The sequence below is a fragment of the Euprymna scolopes genome, chromosome 23 (assembly GCF_053919585.1).
Source record: "Euprymna scolopes isolate OS-2025 chromosome 23, ASM5391958v1, whole genome shotgun sequence".
Taxonomy (NCBI): Eukaryota; Metazoa; Mollusca; class Cephalopoda; order Sepiida; family Sepiolidae; genus Euprymna; species Euprymna scolopes.
The window spans coordinates 99,569,814-99,592,554 of NC_136504.1; the positions used below are offsets into that span (position 1 = coordinate 99,569,814).

Consider the following 22,741-nt stretch of genomic DNA (forward strand, 5'->3'; position numbering starts at 1 on the left):
AAGTGTAGTAGTACACCAATATCCCACATCTCTAAAGGCAACAAAATATACACCTATCAAAAAGACATTTCCAATAACCTGGCAGATAATTTATCAAAAATTTCATCATGTGACAGACAAACAGAAATTCAAAAAGATTAGAGAAAAGGAAGAGAAAAAGAAAATTCTATTTAAATCACAAAATACTGAAAAATACAACCAACCTCTTACCTTGCCTGAATTAAAAGAATCGCTAACCAAATCCCATGACACAGCTACAGGGCCCGATGAAATTCCATATGAAATCCTCAAAAAACTTCCAGAAACCTCAATGAAATACCTACTTGAAATTTTCAATATTATATGGTCCAGTGGAAACGTACCCGAGACCTGGAAAGAGGCCACAATAATACCAATCCCCAAATCTGAAAACTCAAACATCCAATCCCAATCAAGTAACGTCTCAGATCCATTGAATTTCAGGCCAATAGCTCTAACAAGCTGCATTTGTAAGACCATGGAAAGGATTATAAACAAAAGACTGTCTGTTTCCAGGAACCAGATTAATCTTATTACAGAATTTCAAACAGGATTCAGTTCAATAGACCACATAGTCAGACTTGAAACCTTCATCAGAGAAGCCTTTGTAAGGAAGGAACATTTAACAGCAGTGTTTTTTGACATGGAAAAAGCCTACGATACTGTGTGGAAGTACGGTGTTACAAGGGATCTGAAGGCGCTTGGACTAAAAGGCAGAATGCCAATTTTTATTGAAAATTTTTTAAAAAATAGACGGTTCAGAATAAAGGTTGGCACAGCTCTCTCGGACTTGAAAGAACAAGAGAATGGAGTACCTCAAGGGAGTATACTGTCAGTGACCCTGTTCAGTATCCGAATTAACAACATTGTAAAAAACCTTAACCCTGGGGTAGATTGCTCCCTATATGTGGATGACTTCCTAATATGCTGTAGATCTAGATATATATCTATAATAGAAAGGAAGCTTCAATTGTGCTTAAACAAAGTAATGAGATGGACGGAAGAGAATGGATTTAGATTCTCCAAAAGAAAAACGAAATGCATGTATTTCTGCAAACTAAAGAACATGCATAATGATCCTGTCCTAACCATGGAAGGAATGTCCATACCAGTTACTGACCAGTACAAATTCTTAGGGATTTTATTTGACAAAAAGTTAACATTCATCCCACACATAAACTATCTGAAAAAAAAATGTAACAAAGCTGTAAATCTTTTGAGAGTGGTAGCACATACCGATTGGGGTGCAGACAGGGAAACACTCCTTAAACTTTACAGAGCACTAGTCCACTCAAAGCTAGACTACGGTTGTTTCATATATGGATCAACCCGAACATCATATATAAAAAGCCTAGACCCTATTTACCATACTGGCCTAAGATTGGCCCTAGGAGCATACAGAACTTCCCCCGTGAACAGTCTATACACGGAAGCACACGAACCCCCACTAGATCTAAGGCGAGAAAAGTTAGCCCTTCAATATTTACTGAAACTGAAGTCTTGCCCAAACAACCCTGCATACCAATGTATCTTCTATCCTAAATATGAAGAACTCTTTAACATGAGAAGAAAAACTATCAAAACGTTCGGGCTCCGAATGAAGGAAAGCATTGAAGAATCGAAAATTCCAATCTCCAGCATTCACAACTTCATACTGCCTAAAACACCCCCATGGACCATGAAACAAGTTGAAATAAAACTCAACCTAAACAAAAAGTCCAAATCTACCACAAACCCTATTGAATACCACGACGAACTTCAACATTTAAAATTACAATATTCAGACTACACCTTTATCTACAGACGGGTCTAAAAGCAACAATCACACTGGATGTGCAGCAACGTACCATAAAACCACAATGAAGAGAAATTTTCAAAATGAAGCATCTATATTCACTGCAGAGACTATAGCTATCGATCTAGCACTCAACATAATTTCAGAGGAAACCACCAAAAACTTCATCATTCTCACAGATTCTCTATCAGTCCTATTATCTATACAAAATCAAAAACAAGAAAACCCACTAACAACAAAATTAATAGAAAAAATCAATATCCTTTCAACTACTAAAAACATTATTCTTGTCTGGATCCCCAGCCATGTGGGGATCAAAGGCAATGACAGGGCAGATATAGCTGCAAAAAGATCTTCTCACCTTCCAACTGACAATTTTAAGATTCCACATACTGATCTTAGACCCCAGATAAAAGCATACATACAGGAAAAATGGCAACTGCGGTGGAGTCAGCAAGAGGGCAACAAATTATACTCAATCAAACCTGAACTTAAGGAACGATGTCCGGACATCAAGAGATCACGCCGAGAAGATGTGATACTGACTCGGCTGCACATAGGGCACACCAACTTTACTCATTCTTATATACTAAATGGAGAATCGGCGCCAGAGTGCATCCCATGCCAGGAGACACTCACAGTAAAACATATCCTAGTTGGGTGTGATGACCTTGCCCCAACTAGAAAATTATATTATATAGAAAGCAATATGGAAGACCTTTTTGAAAAGGTCAACTCAGCAAATATTCTAGCATACCTAAGGAAAGTAAATTTATATAAGAAAATTTAAGGAAATTTAAAGTCACCCAAATATACATATCCATGTATAAATACAACATTTAATTTCTTAGTTCAATTTTATAAAAAAAGGGAGGAAAGGCTGAAAAAGTCATTCCCCCCCCCCTCTCAATAAAAAAAGTTTTAAAAAAAAGGACTCCGGCATTAAATGACCACATAGGTTGATATGCCGTAAAACCAATCAATCAATCAATCAATCAAAAAAACAATATGGCTAGCAATGTGGGCACATTCTTTTTTATTTTGTAAACTATACCCCTTGAGATATATATATATCTCTATCCCATAATTCATGATTTTGGCCCTGACGATTGCCCACATAGGTAAAATATAGAATATTCTATGTATCTTAATTGGTGTATATGTTCATAACTAATATATATATATATATATATATATATATATATATATATTCTATCCATGGGAGCAATCGTCAGGGCCAAACTGGCTTTACTCGCGTATTGAGCATTGTTGAGTAAATACTTTCTTAGAATCCTTTATATGCTACTTAGATTATAATATCTACGATTTATGGAAGGGGGTGTTGTGTATCTTTTATTTGGGCGATTTTTGCACGCTATTTTCGCAGTATTTCTTAGTCTCCGCGTGTTTATTTGGCTTTTCCGTATATAAGCAAAACTGAATCCGAAGCTAAATGAGCCTCCCTGGCACTCGTGCTCGGGACGTCCAGAAAGCAACGAGGTTTGATCAATGTGTGGGGGGAACACCCCTTATATCAGACAATTGCTATTCATTTGGACACACCCCTTTTTATGGAGAGCTGGTTTTCCCCAACATACACAGAAACTGGCTTGCAGCCAAAGTTAAGTGCGTTTCATTCCCCTACTATGGCATGATGTTTGACCTCATTAAATTCATGCACCTATCGTTCAACTTTTTAATTGTTCAACTTTTTAATCATTTAACTTCACCCACACTGAGTTCTCTTCCCACGTAGCGTCGTGGTAAGTTATCAGCCTATTGACCGCAAGGGTTAGGGTTCAAGCCTACCTGCCTACCATGACTTTTTTTTCTTTTACACCTCCAAACACTTGGGCAATGCCGGGTACCCCTGCTAGTTGATATATAAAATGAAATAGAAAAAATCCACTATTTAGTCAGTACTGTGATATTAAAATGCAAAATATAATTGGTTAAAGAACAGACAAATGCAGATTTTTTTTTTTTTTTTTTTTTTTTTTTAAATAAACCTTCATTTAATTGAATTCAAACAAATATGCATATTTAAATATATCTGCACTAATCTGGTCTTTTAACTGCCATATTTTGAATTCATATAAAATATCTTGATATAACATATATGTAAAAAAAAATTTTCATTTAATATAAACACCAGAATACCCATCCCAGGACAGGTAAAATTCCCACTTAAGAACACTTATGTCCTCTTGCAAGGATTAAAATCAAGATATAATGATACTAATCCCTAAAAAATCCTGGGAAATATTTGATGTCTAACACCTATTAAAATATTTGGATGATATATGAAATAAGGACCCCGAAGCCGAGAGTCACAAACAGGACACTTTTCAATTGACACCGGTTGACTGCCAACGCACATGTCATTTGTAAACAAATATATACAACCTGAGTTTTTTGTTTTATTCGTTTTTAAATATTAAGGAAAAATTTCAAGAAAAGTGGAATATATTTTTTTACGTAGGTTGTTTTTGGTTTGTTTGTTTTTTTTTGGGGGGGGGGGTCGTTTTCTTTTTTCTTTTTTTTTCTTAACAAAACTTTTCAATAAGCGAAAGTAGAGGTGTCTATCGAGTAATTTCTCATTTTAAAATGAGTTTGTTCTCTATGATTCAGTTTTGTTTTGTTTTTTTTTTTCTTTTAAGAAAAAAATATTAAATATTTGTTTTTTGATGTAGGCTGCGTTTTAATGTCTTTGGTTCTCATGTACTTTTTTTCTTTTTCTTCTCTGGTTTTTTCTAACTAACATGCCCCTATTCCGAATTTGTAAGAATGGGCCGATATCAAGACTTTTGACCAAAACGGTCATAACAAATTTAAAAAAATTTTAGCCTATTTCAAACAGATAAAAATTATTGCACAATAAAAAATAATTAAATTAAAACAAAAATCTTTTTTCTTATATCGAATTATGTAATCAAGTAAAATTTTTTTTTTTTTTTTTTTTTTTTTTTTACTTGATTACTGAATTTAAAAAGTTATTCTAACAAATTTGAAGATTCACATGAACCTTTGCATGGAATTTTTACTTTATTAAATAATTCAAAATAACAAAAATGAGAACCGTTGACATGTTACTGCACTTTTTCTTTTTTTTTTTTTTCATAGTGTTTTCAGGTTAAAATTGAATTTTTACGATATTTTTGTTTATTAAATTGTTAGGCGAAAGTACAGAATAATTACAAAACACCCTTCCCATATTAAGAATGGTTTCTAAATGTTATTACTTCAGTGCAGTAACAATTTTTTTTTTTTTTCTTCACACAGCTACTAATGAATATTCCCACGTTGGTAATCAAACTTGAAGGAGGTGTTGGTCAGAGAACTGTACCGCTTTTGATTGTAGAGTCGCTCTTTGATGGAGAAGTGAAGGATTGGAGTAGTAAGGTGAGTTTTATTTATTTATTTTTTAAATTTTTTTTTTTTTTAAATCTCCGGTATGTTTTAGTTACTATTTTTAAAATATAAAAATACTTTTTCACTTGTTTATTTCTAAATAAGTAAATGAATGAAAAATCTCATTAGTAAATGAAAAATGTCTTGTCGGCCATTATATTTAAAAAAAAATAAAATCAGCAAAGTCAAATTATTTAAACATAGAACAATATATGTACTTTTTATTTTCTGAACAAAAGCTGTTTCAGGAAATATTTCTAAAACTAAAATGAATCTGATCACGTGGTATGAGTTTGCAAAACTTTGACAGTCGGTGGGCTTTTTTGAAATATCCAAAAGCAAAAAACGTTAGAACTACATATTATGCTGACTGACGGTTCCACTTAAGGTCTTTCAAGAACTACAAAAGAAAACAATCATTTTGCTATCTGCTAAATAAATGTGGTAAGTGAATTTAATTTTTTTTTTTTTTCTTTAAGAAATTTACATTTCATTAAAATATTTTGCAATTGAAGCAATTAAACATTTCTTTTGGAAAAAAGGAAAAAAGTTTAACTTTTTTTTTTTTTTTTTTTTAATCCTTTGAACCCTACCTTTGTAAACTAACTAGTCACTAAGAGCTGTTCAACTTGGTCGACATTCACGAATGTCTGGTATCACAGTCGTGATGTGAGCATAGGTAAATGTTTCCCAACCCCTAACAAAAAACAAAAAGGTTGTCAGAAACATTAGGGCAGAGGCGATTTCGAAAGTTCAATAAATGACTTTTATTTAACAATAGGAAAAAAAACAATTACCTAAAATTTACTTTTTATATAGAAATAAAGATGCAGATTAAGACATTAAATAAGAATAAACATTAAAGGACGAGAAGTATATAATTATATAATAAAAATAAATATAGAAATAAACCAATTTATTTAGATTTAAAAAATAACATTATTATTGTTAAAAATATTTTTGAAAAAGTCAAGTAGGAATAATTTGAGACGATTGAATATAAAAGGCTAAAAATTTAATCAAAGATTTAGTTACTTTTGAATTTCATTTAGAAATAAGAATATTCTAGAAAGTGGAATAAAAATCTGTTAGCGATTGAAGCTGCAAAAAAAATGTTAAATTTTAAAGAGTTATCGAAGATAAAGAGAAAATAAAACAAATGAATATCAAAAGATAAACAAAACATGTTATTCCCCTTGAAATTTGATGTTATTGTATTTTTGTGGAATTAATCATGACTTTTTCTTTATATATTTTTAATATATAAAATAACTCCTGAAATTGATTGTTAATTCCATGGTTAAAATATTTGTTTTGACTTTTATCTTCAATGAAAGAAATTTTACGAAAAAAATCAAATCATTTTCGAAATTCCCTTAATTGTATTTCCACTTTTTCGCTGTACGAAATTTTTTCGCTACATAAAACTTTTGATTACATAATGGTATATTTCAAAACAACAATTCCACGAGAATCGGAATTGGAATCACACTTGGTATCGGAATCATTAATCAATATTTTCCTGGAATCAGAATTTGAAAAAATTTAATCATCCAAACACTATTGAGGATATAACATTTTTTTTCTAATGAATATAAGTTATTATATTTGAAAGTAAAAATTCACTGAGAAATCTAACTGAAACGGTTTCTGGCATAATTTAAAAAAGATTCAATTTTGTACACACACACACACACACACACACACACACACACACACATATATATAATATAAAGCTGAATGTCTGTGTGTCTGGTCACGAATAGGCTCCTATATGGTTGACTATTTTAAAAAACTGATTACATATAATGGTCCTGGATATGACCTTAAACTATATCCAGTGGCGAGGCCCCAGCTTGTGGGCTTTGGGGAGTGTGGAGCCACCCTTTAATTACCATTGCTCCCAGGTCCACTCTGACCCGGAGTGGTAGTATCTGTTAGGGCCCCAACTATGGGTTGAATAGAAACTGACATGAAAACAACAAATATATTCTATTAAAAAAAATTTCTTCAAAATCTTTGGATTGGCATTAAATAACCCAAAAAGGGTTGATATGCCGTAAAACAAAAACAACCAACATATAATGATAGATGTATCGAGACACAGGAATGGGTATGTTTGATCTGGCAGAACGGTGGTTCATTAAAATTGTGAGGTCTGCGTTCACGCCTGGTCCACAAAGTATGGAAATAAAAAAATTAAAAAAAAAACGTTTACAAGTGTTTTTTATATAGATGTACATAAGAATACTTTGATAAGTATGTTTGAACTTAAATAGGGATGATATAATAAAATTATGGGGTGTTCGTTCGCACCTGACCTCCATAGAATGGAAATATGTCGCAAAGTTTAACAAGGTTTTTTTAATATAGATCCACAGAATATTGTGATAAGTGTTTCAGTGTGAACAGGTATGGTATAATAAATTATGGGGTTTATCTATTTTATTTTTACTTTCATCATATTTTGCTTTGGTTTTGATATTCCAAATTTACAACCCTTCCTTTTCATAACCTATTATACTTTCATAAATCAGAGCCCATTTTGTGTAGGCTGTTTTTGAACCCAGTCAACAACTGGTACTTTTGCTAGTGTATGTATGTATGTGTGTGTGTGTGTATATATATATATATACCTTAATATTTTTTTAACCAAATATTTTAATATATGAAAATACATTAAAATTCAGTAATGTTCATATACCATGAAAAAAATTACACTATTATTACATATGAATATACTTCTAAGAGAGCAAGCAATTGGACCTACCTCCACCCAACTGTTTATTTTATTTTCCATTAGTAATATATATTCTATTAGATCCTATCTTGATAAAAACACTCGATATTCTTGATAGAACATTAATATATAAAAAAATTTAAATGAAGAGTAAAAATTCACATCATTTATTGAAGGATTAAATGCGCAGATATAAGGAATATAATGAAACTATTTTCTTTATTTCATTAAATTTTGTTAATTTATGCTTTCTCTTCCATAATATAAATCTCACCTGTCTGTTTAAATGTATACAGTGTCCCAATTTATGCCTAACGTCCTGTATTTAGCTGTCTTTTATTAGGTATTCAAAAATGTTTTCTATAATATAAATCTCACCTGTCTGTTTAAATGTATGTATGTCTGCCTAAAACTTTCAACAGAGGTGACAGATTTTCGTGATATTGGTATCATTTTGAAGCTCAACCCTTCGGACAACAAATATCGAAAAACTGGCCGAAAATATTAATTCCTTCACCCTCAACTAGGCAGTTTTCTACAGGGAGAGGTCGCTTTTTTTGCTGATATTTTCAAAAGTAATCTCCTCTTTTCGATTGTTTAGGTTTTAAACCTACGTCACTTCCAGTTTGGTGGTGGTCGTAACAGCAAAGATGTCACATATTCTTTTTTTTTTTTCTTTTTCCATTCTTTTCCCCTTCGCGATACAGGTTCAAGCCTGCCTGCCTACATACTACCACCTTTTTTGCTCAACACACATCTCCAAACACCCGAGCAATGCCAGGCAGCTGGGCTAGTCTATAGAATAAGGAAGAAACTTATATTCCCTGTGTTTTAATGTTTCAATAAATAATAATGTAATTTCTTTATTCACCAGTTAAATTTTTCTTTATATATATAATGGGGTGGATGGGGCTCTTTACTTGTGGAAAATGCAGACAAAAACCAGAGCTCTGATGATGGTCCCCATAACTAGACTTACTGTCATCAGTTCAGAGCTAACAAGGTTGCCTTCATACAGTTCAAAAGCCCTATCTAAAAGAAGATAAAATTTGGGCACAATGATAAATGGTCAAGAGGATTCCAACAAGCAGAAATCATGAACTTTGCCTAACACTAACATGACTGCTTTTCTGTTTTTATTTCTCAGACAGTGCTCAACTTCCTATTATTTTTATATACTATATACACTAGTCTTTCTTTCACAATCATCAGTGCACAAAGTGACAATTCCTAATGGTTGGTACTGAAAATACTCTTGGTAATAGCAGGATAAACTTAAAACTTCCAAAATAATTTTATAAAAAGCATTCGTAAGTTTGAGAGACGCTCAAGGGTACAAAAATAAGAATTGTCCCAGTCGTGAAGGATTTCTCCTCCACCGAAAGAGAACAAGAAATGGAAGTGCGGCATCCGAAGAACAGATGCTGCACTTTGATCCTGACCAAAAGGCCAAGAGTAGCGGTGAACCCGTGGAAAAAGAAAGGGAAAACAGGCAGCTGTAAACGACGAAAAGAAGAGAGAAAAAGATAAGATCGTAGCTTATGGTGGAAGAACGTGATGACGTTAAATTGGCCATGACAGCCCGTGGGTGGCGAGGATACCAATGAAATTCCGATCTACAAAGCAAACAGTCGCCGAACAGCGGGGCGACACGTGACCCTATTGAAAAGACGCGTGGCCTTTGTGGAATCGGATTCAGCTGTTTTTATGTCCTCTCAAAAATAATTAAGTTAGGCATCTCTGTTTTTATGTCCTGTCAAGTTCCATTAGGGAACAACCGAATGCCAACAGAGAAAGAAAGACAGCTCCTTTTTTGGGTATAAACCGCCTGGCGAAGATTTGACGGACAGTGATCCCTTAATTCTGATTGGCCAACGACCTGAAACGGGAAGAGACCCAGTCCACGCCCCCACAATATAAGCAGCGAGCCTTGAGAGAGTAAGAGAGAGCTTTGTTTCCTTGGGTCCGACGAACGAAGATTCCCCCATCGACTGTCCCTGTCACGTAGATAATTGAGTTGTCTGTCGGAGAGAGAGAAGAGAAAACCTCGCAGTTAACAAGTGGCCAGTCCCTAACTAAACAGCTAACTGCGATTGTACCCTGATTGAATACAAAGAAGTTTAAACAAAAAGAAACGCTTATTGACTTGGTCCCTTCAATTGTTTTTGCATGACAAGTCTGTTTTAGGAAACCGGCCGTGACATCATCGCTGAGGAAACATCAGAACCGACAACCGGGGTCATTCCACCACTGGACGACGCGCGGGTGACGTAAGTGTCACAAGTTGACTTTTCCAAACAAGAAAACCTGTCATGTTTTGGACAAAAATAAAAACAAGTTAGAAGGAAGAGTTTAACAAATCGTGATTAATCCAGTATTACATAATCATATGACACTTTCTTTTTATTTATTTTTTAAGCTGAATGTACAATGTTCTATGGACTTGGAAGTCGCTTATTATAATGAAAACCTAGCTGTTTGGGAACCTCTGATTGAGCCTGTTATCCAGAACAACAAAAAGAAACGCTGGGAGTTAACTGCTGAGGTTAGTAATTATATATTTTGCTGTTTTTATACCAACATTTAATTTTTCCCTTTTTTTTTTCCCCCTTTTTTTTTTTTTCATTTTTCTTTTTTTTTATTTATTTTTTTTCGTTTTTCTTTCTTTTCATTTGTCTTTTCGCAAAGAAGAAAAAAGTCTGGCAGCCATCTTTTCATGGGTGTCAAAACACACTTTTATGAACTTTCTGAAGAGTATATGCATGAAAAGAGACAGTATTGACATAACTATTTGTTTCTGCATAATGAAATGATCTGTAAAAATGTACTGAAATTTTAACACGCTGGAGGAGCTGTTTTTCATTAAAAATGAATATTTGAATCTTGGAATGTAACTATACTGTTATTCTATATATCCTTTATTATATTTAACATATATTGAGCTTCTAAACAAAAAGAGTGAAGTATAATTGAAAAAGCATTTTACCAAAGTAACACACACACACACACACACATATGTACAGAATGGTTCATAAGTCACTTTATTTAAAAATAAAATATCATTTTGTGTAAATGAGTGCAGTTCATTAATTTTTTTTATTACATAATTTAAAGATTGGAATTTGATTTTGATTCATGTATGAAAAATATTACATAAATGACCTCCATTTTCAGCTTTGCAAACACAAACTCTTTGACTTATGTGCCATCCTGTATATAATATTGATATGAAAAGAAAAAAATGTCTTACTTACATACTTTATTTCAAGCTAACTTTAACCCCAATTTTATTAAAACCATTAGAAGCCATTGTATAACTAAGATAGGATGTTGTGTGGGAGTTGAACACTCTCAGCCTAACTCAATTATCGCCCTTTAACTCAGAAGAGCGACCTAGCTACGTCACTTTCTGTTTCTCTTAATTCACTCTCTTTTCTGCGGAACGCTCAAACAGTCAAGATGTGACAAACACCGGTCCGGTGGCAATGGGCCACCACAATGCTCCTGGCTACCGCCAGCCTTTCGCAAGTAACGTTACTCATCTCTCGATGAACTCTTATTCTTCCTAATCATTTTCTATCCTCTTTCCTGTATATATTTATGCAAATAAATTGCATTTGTTTCGTTGATATATAACGGTATATTTTCGTCTTCATTATGCGACCTTTCGCCTTTTCAATTTCTCTACCATTAAATACAACAATTTCACCATTATACACATGGGGATGGGATCGTCTAAAACACGGCAGACCGTCCTGTCCCCAACAGTTGTATTGATGAAATGGTTCTTGTTATACCTTGGATTTATTAAAACTAGAGTTAGTCCATGCAACCCAGGGTATGCAACTAAGATGTTTTCTTTTTATGTCAAATAAATTAGGTTTGTTTGTGTAATTGAACATTTTGGTCCATTTTTCTTAAAAAAAAAAAAACGATGATACAAAACTCAGTGCTTGTAAATTGTTTATCTCTTTTTTTCAGGTGAGAATATTATTACGTACTTACATGTCATGTTGAAATTTGTATAAATTCGAGTAAATTATGAAAAATAATCAAGTAGATGATGTGCTAGAAGTATTTTAACAAAATCAAACAATTATCTTTCATTTAAAAAGGCAGTATATGTTGGAGTCGAAATGATTAATTGTAGTTACCTCCCCTTGGATCTTGCAAACTCTCCAGCATTAAAACGTACAATAATTTTTCTTTTTACTTGTAATTATTTTTCTACTGGAATATTTTTATAATTTTTTTTTTTTTTTTTTTTGTATACTAATTTTGACATGACATAAGTACGTAATGTTTTCACCTGAAATTCTTTGGCTTAAAAGATCATCCGTCTAAACAAGCAGCCCAAACTCTATCTGTTATGTATAATTTTTCCTTTTAGGTGATAACAAATGATGATACTCCATTGTTAGATGAGGATGCAGAGCCAATCATACCCCCAGCCAAAATGGCAGTTAATGTCCGTTCAACTGAGAAGCTTGAATTAATCCTGACAAAAACATGTTTGGAGGTCTTATCAAATCTTGGAAAGGTGACAATCTTTTACATAAAGAAAAATGTTGCGTAAAATAATTCTTAAAGTTCTTTTAAAGTTTGTATGTTATCACCTCAACCAATTACTGGTAAGTTGAAGGTTCTTATTTAGAATTCTACTTAAAAAAAACTGCAGAAAAATCTTGATGTATGTAAACCTCACAAAACTAAGATGTCATATTCTAAAAATCACATAAAAGGATAAGTATTACTTTTTGGTTTCTTTTTTTGTTTGTTTTTAAATAGGAAAATCAAATTTTTATGACTAGTCAGTCCATAGAGCCATCAACCACCATGTTTTTTTGCTTTTTTTTTTTAATTCAAGGGTGACAATACTATTCGGCTACTGAGATTTATGGACCATATTGTGGCTGCCAAAAATTATTAATTGCTAAAACTCGTAAAATTTGATTTTCTTAATTAAATTGATCAAGTAGTTGTTTTTGTGATTTTTGGAATATGATATCTTTGTACTGACAAGAGTACATGCATCATTTTTCTGTATTTTTGTTTTTTTAATTGTTATTCTAAATAAGCACCAGGTTGAGAAATAATTGGTTTGTGTTTAAAGAAGTATATGATGGATGAAAACTCTGATGTGGAGAAAGCCTATTTTGATGGTGAAGCTATTGAGGTATTCTTAAATTTGGAAAATCAAGTCCGTTTAACTTAAAAATATTTTAAAATCACATTCAATATTTTTTTCATTTTTTGGATTAGAAAGTTATTCTAATTTTAGCATTAAAAAATACAATGAAATTAAATTTTTTTATTGGATTTTTATTAATTTCCCTTAAATTGTTTTTTAATTTCACTTTTTATTTTATTTTTTATCAGGCATTTGGTGATGCTTATCGATTGGTTGAGCCAACTGCCAAAATCCATGAAGTATTGGCCCCTTACATCATAGAAAACCAGACAGGTTTGGAACTTCTACTTAAACTGGACAATGTCTTTCAGGTAAGTTGGGAAAATTTCTCTCAAGAAAGTAAAATTCTAATAGCATTATATTAAATATTCCAAGAAATCCTCCAGCATCAAAAAATATCAGACATTAAGTGAAGAAGGAAATAACTTTTATATTTTGTTAAATATAAAATGGGCACTGTAAATGATTCAAGCTAATTAAACTTTAATCTATTCTTCACGTGATAGACTTTGTATGTAAAAATTTTCAAACTATAAACCCTAAACTAGTAGCTTTTCTCTCCCATATATCTATAATAGTACTAGCTGAAATGTCAGATTTCTAAACTTTTCTTGAATTTTCTAGTACGCTACCTTCCAAGCCATGTCTATACATATATAAAAAGTTTAAAAGAAAAACAAAAAAAACTTGTCTATCATAAATGTATATTTGTGTAGAAGAGGACTTTAAGTCGACTTATGCTTCTCAAGTGTCAATATTTTGCAATTTGGTCCCCTTAGTAGCTATTTTTACTAGCTAAAGACCAAAATCAAATTTGTTCCCTAAATATCAGATGTCAAGTTTGGAGACCAGAAATTAAGTGGTGTTTGATAGACCATTCCTCATACAAACAGACAAGATCACTTTATGTGTGTATGTGTATAAATATAAATGAAATAAGAATTACAATTAAGCTTACCAAGATAATCCAAGATGGCAAATCTAAGGTATATTATAAATATTAAAGAGTTAATATTTATAAAGTAATCTCAACCAGATGTAAAAGCTTAATAAAACCAATTTTTCTTAAATCAGCCTTCACAGCCATGTTTTAAGATCTCTCCATTTCTTCTTTCTACGCAAAATTTATCTTTCTTTTAATAATATTATTTGAACTCATTCCCTTTTTTCCTTGTACCCATTTGTGAATTATTCTACAGAATTCTGCCTTTTAGATTACTTTGAACCATCTTCCAATAACGCGATCCCCTTGGATTTTACTTGTGGAAATGGAAATTTAATCAACTTTTTTGATTTTACCGTTATTGGATATTTTACCCTTCACCAAACCATCCATTCACTTGAAATCACCTTTTTCTTCCCCCTATTCCCTTTGCTTCACTATTTTTTACCAAGTAAGATTTATGACTTACTCGTAATTTCATTAAATACTTTTGCAAACAAAATCCGATCCTGGATTTTGCTAATCCCTACCCTCTGATGAAAAGGAAAGTATTTCTTTGAAACTCCGGATTAAGGACTATCCACTTATCTTGTGCTTCCTTTTTAAAATTAAATGTTTTTAACTCTTTTTCAACATGTTTTATTAACTACTTGTTCTTATATATATATATATATATATATATATATATATATATATATGAAATTAAGAACATTTATTGAATACTCATATCATTTGGATTCATCAGACTACTGTTCTCATCTTGAGTGTTATTTTCATATTTCAGTTGATGTAATATCCAACCTTTTTCAGGTGTATCTTATTGAATTTTGGGAATCTTAGATGACACTCAAAATACAATTGTGAATTACTTAGGACTTTTACCTCCTTACAGCTGATGGAATGTGAGCCTGCTAACCTCCTGCATTAAATAAGGCTCCTGTTCAAAATGTTGTCCAAATTCCCAAGTTTGACAAGATATACTTGAAGAAGGTGAGGTTACATCAACCAAAACAAAAAAAAAAACCACTTAAGATGAGAACAGTAGTCAGAAGAATCCAAACAGGTAATCAATCCTCATCTCAAAAATTCCCAAACCTAATCGGTTGAATATTTACAAAAAAAATATATATTCAAATAAAAGATGAGTATTGAAATCAGGAAATTACTAGAATGCCATATCCCCCCCACTCAAACTAATCATTCAAAATTCTTTTAAGTTGTTCCCAACATTAAATCCATGTTTAATTTTTATGTTTCAATATTCTTAACTCTTATGTTTTGATTTGCTTCTCATTTTACAGATGCCACCAGATGCAGACAGTGGCCGTGTCAAGTTGGCGCATGACTGCAAATTGGAATTGAGCGAGCGAATGGGTTCAGTTATCAGTAAACGTGCATCTGTGATAAAAGCCACCCAAGAAGGAGTGGAGCGCAAAATACTGTTCCAGGTAAGAAACCATCTTCAGCAACTTCGCAATTGTTGTTGCGCTACGTTGGTCTTAATACGAATAATTAAAGTAAAAAAAAAAAAAAAAAACAGTATTCCTACTATGACTAGAAACTTTATATAAATTAATGTAATACCTCTTAATTGGAATTTACATAACTATTAGCTTGCTTAACTTTTATAACTTCGAGGTCTAGGAAATTAAAGTGTATAACATCTTTTAAAACATTTTTTTTTCCTCTCATCCCTCCCTGCTTTTTCTTCTCTCTCATCCCCCCCCCCCGGCGCTTTTATTTTGCTTTCCCTCCCCCACCCCGTTTTTATTTTCCCTCTCTCTATCTCTCTCTCTCTCTCTCTCTCGCCCCCCCCCGCCTCCATTTTTATTTTTCCCTCTCTCTCGTTCCCCCATTTTTATTTTTCCCTCTCTCTCGTTCCCCCATTTTTATTTTTCCCTCTCTCTCGTTCCCCCATTTTTATTTTTCCCCTCTCTCTCGTTCCCCCATTTTTATTTTTCCCTCTCTCTCGTTCCCCCATTTTTATTTTTCCCTCTCTCTCGTTCCCCCATTTTTATTTTTCCCTCTCTCTCGTTCCCCCATTTTTATTTTTCCCTCTCTCTCGTTCCCCCATTTTTATTTTTCCCTCTCTCTCGTTCCCCCATTTTTATTTTTCCCTCTCTCTCGTTCCCCCATTTTTATTTTTCCCTCTCTCTCGTTCCCCCATTTTTATTTTTCCCTCTCTCTCGTTCCCCCATTTTTATTTTTCCCTCTCTCTCGTTCCCCCATTTTTATTTTTCCCTCTCTCTCGTTCCCCCATTTTTATTTTTCCCTCTCTCTCGTTCCCCCATTTTTATTTTTCCCTCTCTCTCGTTCCCCCATTTTTATTTTTCCCTCTCTCTCGTTCCCCCATTTTTATTTTTCCCTCTCTCTCGTTCCCCCATTTTTATTTTTCCCTCTCTCTCGTTCCCCCATTTTTATTTTTCCCTCTCTCTCGTTCCCCCATTTTTATTTTTCCCCTCTCTCTCGTTCCCCCATTTTTATTTTTCCCCTCTCTCTCGTTCCCCCATTTTTATTTTTCCCCTCTCTCTCGTTCCCCCATTTTTATTTTTCCCCTCTCTCTCGTTCCCCCATTTTTATTTTTCCCCTCTCTCTCGTTCCCCCATTTTTATTTTTCCCCTCTCTCTCGTTCCCCCATTTTTATTTTTCCCCTCTCTCTCGTTCCCCCATTTTTATTTTTCCGCTCTCTCTCGTTCCCCCATTTTTATTTTTCCCCTCTCTCTCGTTCCCCCATTTTTATTTTTCCCCTCTCTCTCGTTCCCCCATTTTTATTTTTCCCCTCTCTCTCGTTCCCCCATTTTTATTTTTCCCCTCTCTCTCGTTCCCCCATTTTTATTTTTCCCCTCTCTCTCGTTCCCCCATTTTTATTTTTCCCCTCTCTCTCGTTCCCCCATTTTTATTTTTCCCCTCTCTCTCGTTCCCCCATTTTTATTTTTCCCTCTCTCTCGTTCCCCCATTTTTATTTTTCCCTCTCTCTCGTTCCCCCATTTTTATTTTTCCCTCTCTCTCGTTCCCCCATTTTTATTTTTCCCTCTCTCTCGTTCCCCCATTTTTATTTTTCCCTCTCTCTCGTTCCCCCATTTTTATTTTTCCCTCTCTCTCGTTCCCCCATTTTTATTTTTCCCTCTCTCTCGTTCCCCCATTTTTATTTTTCCCTCTCTCTCGTTCCCCCATTTTTATTTTTCCCTCTCTCTCGTTCCCCCATTTTTATTTTTCCCTCTCTCTCGTTCCCCCATTTTTATTTTTCCCTCTCTCTCGTCCTTCCTCCTCGTTTTTATTTTTCCCTCTCTCTCATTCCCCCATTTTTATTTTTCCCTCTCTCTCGTCCTTCCTCCTCGTTTTTATTTTTCCCTCTCTCTCATTCCCCCATTTTTATTTTTCCCTCTCTCTCGTCCTTCCTCCTCGTTTTTATTTTTCCCTCTCTTTCTCTCTCTCTCTCTCTCGTTTCCCGCCCCACTTTTGTTTCTCCTCTCTGTCATCTCCCCTCCTTTTCACAAGCATTTCTTTCCTACTCTCATCTGGGACATTAGGAAATTGGTTTAACATCAGTTCTAATTCTCTCTCTAGATCAATTCCAATTATGGACAAGCGATCAAATTCCATGTTCTCAATAAGCTATCTTTTTAAATTGCATAAAACTTTGTAAAATATAAAACTCTGTTCTTTTAACAGGTGGAGAAATTTGGAGCCATTCGGGAAGTAACAATAAAACGAGCCGAGAAACGGAGTTATTTGATTAATCAACAGTCATATGCGGGTGACACTTGGTCAATTGTTTGTAATACGCAAGTCTCATATGGACAGAAATTGATTACACTTCAGTCGGTCATTCAAGTAAGGAACAATTTTTTTTCTGTTTTTGCCAAATATATTAAACTAGAAGGATGCTTTAGAGTGATATTATATATATATATATATGTATATATATATATATATATATATAATTTTAAAACTCAAATGACTTTGTAACGGGTGTTGTAACCCAACATCTGGTTTATGACTTCTGGTTGCGCATGTCTACATAAACACAAATCGTTGGATCGGTTTCATTTGAACAAACGAACATCTTTAGAAAAGCGAATATCTTAAATTTATTGAATAAAAAAAACTTCAAGATATGGGAAACAAACGGAAAACGTGATTACGAATAATACCTATAATCATCGACCTGTTTCATATATACAATATATATTATACTAAATAATAAATGCGACAATAAAACATTCTTATGGTGTATGTTTTCAGCGTCCCAATTTTTTTTTTTACATTGTTCATTTCCGTAGGACGTTTAAGTTATTTTAACGCAATTTTCTTACAAATAAATCTACTTTAACCCGTTTACAACCTTAGGAGTACTTTACAGTGGTGATTTACCCATTTCTTTTTAATTTATTCTCCATTTTTTAATACACCTTTCTTAAAAACATTCATACATTTTCTTCTACACTACCAACATAAATAACCCCGGATAGTCTAGTATTTATATATTTTATACTTTAACAGGGTTAGTACAGATTTGAAAAGTCCTTGAATTTTGATTTTTGCTTTGAACAGGCCTTATTTTTATTATCTTGAAAAATCCTTGAAAATCATATTTTTTATGTCGGTAAAATTTGTCAAAATATTAAAAATAAAATCGAAATAAATACTATTAAATTAGTTTTTAGAGTATTAATATAACAATACCGTTAAAATATTGGCATTCGAGAATCTCATCCGCGCAAAGAAAATATTTTTTTTTATAGAGGAAGGGGGTCATTTTATTTCTCTTTTTTTTCGTAGAGGGAGGGGGGTGTCAAATTGCCCTTTTTTTTTTTTTTCATTTATAATTAAATTCGAGGTGGGGGGGGGCTGCTACAAATACAAATGATACCCCCCCACACACACACACACACACTAAAAAAAAAATAAATAACTTTCCTTGCCTGGACAGGACTCCAAAAAAATGTTTAAAAATGTAATTGAAAACAAGGTTGGCCATGCTGACAAAAAAATGAACAAGATGGTAGCCATCTTGATTGGAAATTTAAAAAGCCATAAAAGGAGTTATATTTGAGATGAAATAAAAAGCATTTAAAACTACTTAAAAACACCAAAAAATGATGCAGGTAGGTTGCAAAGTAACTTTTATTGGCTATGATGACATTTGTTGCATATTTGAGTTTTGGTCACTTTTTGAATTGTTATGAACAAACCCCAAATTGTTAAGAATTTTATCTGGAGAAGGATCTGAAAAGTCCTTGCAAATGGACCTTGAAAATCTGTACGCACCCTGATCAATCAGGACTTTAAATATGGTTATTTTCATTTAAAAACTTCTTCCTGAATGTCACTTGCTAATCAATCTGTTAAGATTCACTCAAGTAAATTTCAATTAGACAAGCAATCCTTGTTTTCAATAAGATATTCTTTTGACTTGTATAAAAAAAATTTTAATTCTAAAACTGTATTTAATATTTTTAAAAGAATGCTTTTAAGTGATGTGTGTGTGTGTACGTATATATATATATAATATTTTTTAAAACATGATTGACATAGTTTCATCATATATACATATTAGTTAAACACTTAGCTATATATCTATAAAAGTGAAAATGTGTGTGTGAGGACACTTCTCAACCTATATACTCGACGGATCTTTGATCTACAGACTTGAAATTTGGTATATAGGGTATTCAGACATGTGGAAAAGTATTACTCGGTTTGCATTCAGAAAAAACAGCTACTTAGGAGTCAAAATTGGTACGTGGAGGTCATAGAATTTTTATCTGCTTGCTAATTGTTTCACAAGTATGCATGTGTGAGTTGATCACATGACATTCATGGTTATGAAATAAGTAGGTTTGAAAATACTTTTTGAAGATTGTGTCAAAATGGTTATTGTACTTGACTCACTGTCTTTAGGTTTTGGTTTCGATCACGGCTGGAGTAATTTTTATTTTTTATTTTTTTTTTTTGTTTGCTTACAAGAAGTGAACTGTTTAGAAAAAAAACATAATACTCGCATGCACATGTCTCAGTTGCTGTATGAATAAAAATATAATATTTATGCGTATTTATGACCGGCCAATGCTGGATGGCCTGCTAGTGTGTGTGTGTGTGTATATGTGTGTATATATATATATATATAATGTGTCATCTGCCAGTTAACCTAATGATTCCATGAACAAAGCTTCTTTCTTAGAACTGCACGCCTGTGGAATTGTCTTCCGTTTTCCTGCTTTCCAGCTGACTACAATATGGTTGTCTTCAAGTCTAACGTAAACAAGTTATTGATGTGCCGTTCCACTTGTTAACAAATTTACTGAATTTCCATTCCTAACGATCACTATATTGTCTAATTTCTACTGTACACTCTTTCACTCTTATTCTCGAGTGGCCTCTTGGCCTTGATAAGTGGTGACGCCTATGTAAAAAAAAAAAAGTAATAAATTTGAAACTTGTCCAATAAACAAAACAGCATGACTTCTATATGCGTATTGCATCAAATACACTATTTACAACTATTTTAAGTACATTAAACCAGGGGACTGATGGGGTTAAGAAATCATTAAGCTTTTATTTATAGTTACAACTTATTGAGAATCCAAAATGTCAGTACAGATTCCAAAAGATAACATTGCTATTAGGAATAATAAAAAATTACGGAAGATACTTTGGGGAATGAGACTTCACCACCTGGAGAATAACAAGTATTTTTTTTTTTTTTTTTTCAATCTTATTGAGAATTATGCAAAGAATAGAGGGACAAATACACAGTTGAGATTCTTTAAACAATCACATCTTGACGTTGCCAATAATATTCATGTAATTAATCCTTTATACCATAATCACAAAATCAGTTTATATTTATTAGTAAATTAGTAGGCTGTCCAGCATTGCCCAATCATAAAATATGCTTAAATATGATATTTCAACTTATGCAGACTTCATATTTATTATAGAACCAACTCTATGTTGATGATTATGTTGTACCCAGTGATTTTAAAAGTAAGAAAAAGAAACATTAGAATTGAAACCAAAGCATTTAGTGCTCCAGCCGTAGTCCTTACCATTTGAGCTTTCACCAGATGGATAAAACATATAAATGTATATTTGTGCATGCATACAAGAATACTTTAAATTGACTTACACCTGGTAAATTCAGATTTTTTTTTTCTTATTTTCAATTTTGACCTTTTAACTATTTTTACTGGCTAAATTCGTTCCAGGTCCAAATTCTCTATATATTAAGTTTCAAGTCTGTAAACCAAAAATTGATAATAGTTTGGTAGAGACCGTTCTTTACTTATAGATTTTTTTTGGTCTTTTAAATTAATGTTTATTTTTCAAACTTGTTTTATATTTATTACTTTATTTTTATTTTTCTTAATTTAAAAAAGTTTTCATTTCAACTAGAAAACTAATTTTTATTTCACATTCCAATTAAATGTTTTTTTTTTTGTTTTTTTTTTTTAAGGTCTTAAATCATCTACCTGTTCCCATTGAGGTGTTTTACTCTGGTTCTAAACAACTCGAGAAATGCGGTGTTGCCCAGTGTGGCAAGATCTTCAATATTCCACTAAATGCTGTCTACAGTTCTTCATCGGAGTTTCACTTCAGTCCTTATAATGGACAGTAAGTTTTCATTTTTACATTTTTATTTATCTAAAAAAAAATAAAATTATTAAAAAAAAAAAAAACTGTAAGTCCATAACTCCCTCTCCCCATGAAAAAAAAAAAAAAAAAAATCAATCTTCAACAATTTTTTTGAGAATTGAAAGCGAAAATAATCATCCGTATTGTGATCGTTCTTCTTTATTTTGTGATGTTAGCAGGTCATCTGAATTTTAGTGACACTGTCTTATTCATGAACGTCATGTCTGGACTCTCCATACAACATCTTATATGTCAATCTATATATATATAATAATAATATAATAAAGGATACGCAATTTTTCTTCTCTGGACAAAACTACCTTAGGTTGACAACAATAGATGGCACATAAAAATTACTATGTTTACATCATTAGGCATTACGTTATCTAGCTATAGACACAATTACATAAACATTATTTTGTAATGTTAAAACATTACATTTAGTCTGAGGAGCGCCATGACCATTATCGTCCTTAACTAAAGAGGCAGTAACTAAAATTTCACCCTCACTTTACCAACTACTTTTACGACACCATTTTACAGTGTTCTTTTATACTTTTACTGGATGTTAACCGTCATTGACTACAGATTTTTTTACGCCTACGCATGCTCTTACCCCTTACATCTGACAAAAATAATGATTTCTCCCTGTTAAATACCCAGTGCCACTGATTGGATGAGAAGTATTCCTTCTACAATTCCAACATTTGGTTATTCTACCAAATAAATGAACACTAATCAACTATTAAACATGCCGCCATTTTTCAGTATGTGCACTATAATCTTATGTTTTATTTATTATTCATGGATTTGTTCTGCTTACACTCTCTGATCTTATACTATTTACTTGTGAAAATATTACACTCCCAAAACAAATGCTGACCAGCTACGCAATACAACTCCTGTTTATTTTCTAAAGATTAAAATTAAGGTTTCTTTTTATAAGAATGTTTATACATTTACCTAGTGTTAAAACCTACTACCACCGGGCAACGCTGGTTAACG

General features: G+C 32.7%; 1 protein-coding gene across 2 annotated transcripts in view; it reads left to right on the forward strand.

Moving 5' to 3' along the window:
• The window catches only part of LOC145246061 (intermembrane lipid transfer protein VPS13A-like), a 468,532-nt gene that overhangs the window by 313,678 nt on the left and 132,113 nt on the right, over positions 1–22,741 (forward strand). For both annotated transcript variants that reach the window (XM_080107901.1, XM_080107902.1), the window contains exons 45-51: positions 5,096–5,215; positions 10,384–10,509; positions 12,355–12,504; positions 13,344–13,466; positions 15,400–15,546; positions 17,771–17,932; positions 21,558–21,715. In XM_080107901.1, coding sequence (XP_079964027.1) covers positions 5,096–5,215; positions 10,384–10,509; positions 12,355–12,504; positions 13,344–13,466; positions 15,400–15,546; positions 17,771–17,932; positions 21,558–21,715 — 986 coding nt within the window. The remainder of the gene's footprint in view (positions 1–5,095; positions 5,216–10,383; positions 10,510–12,354; positions 12,505–13,343; positions 13,467–15,399; positions 15,547–17,770; positions 17,933–21,557; positions 21,716–22,741) is intronic.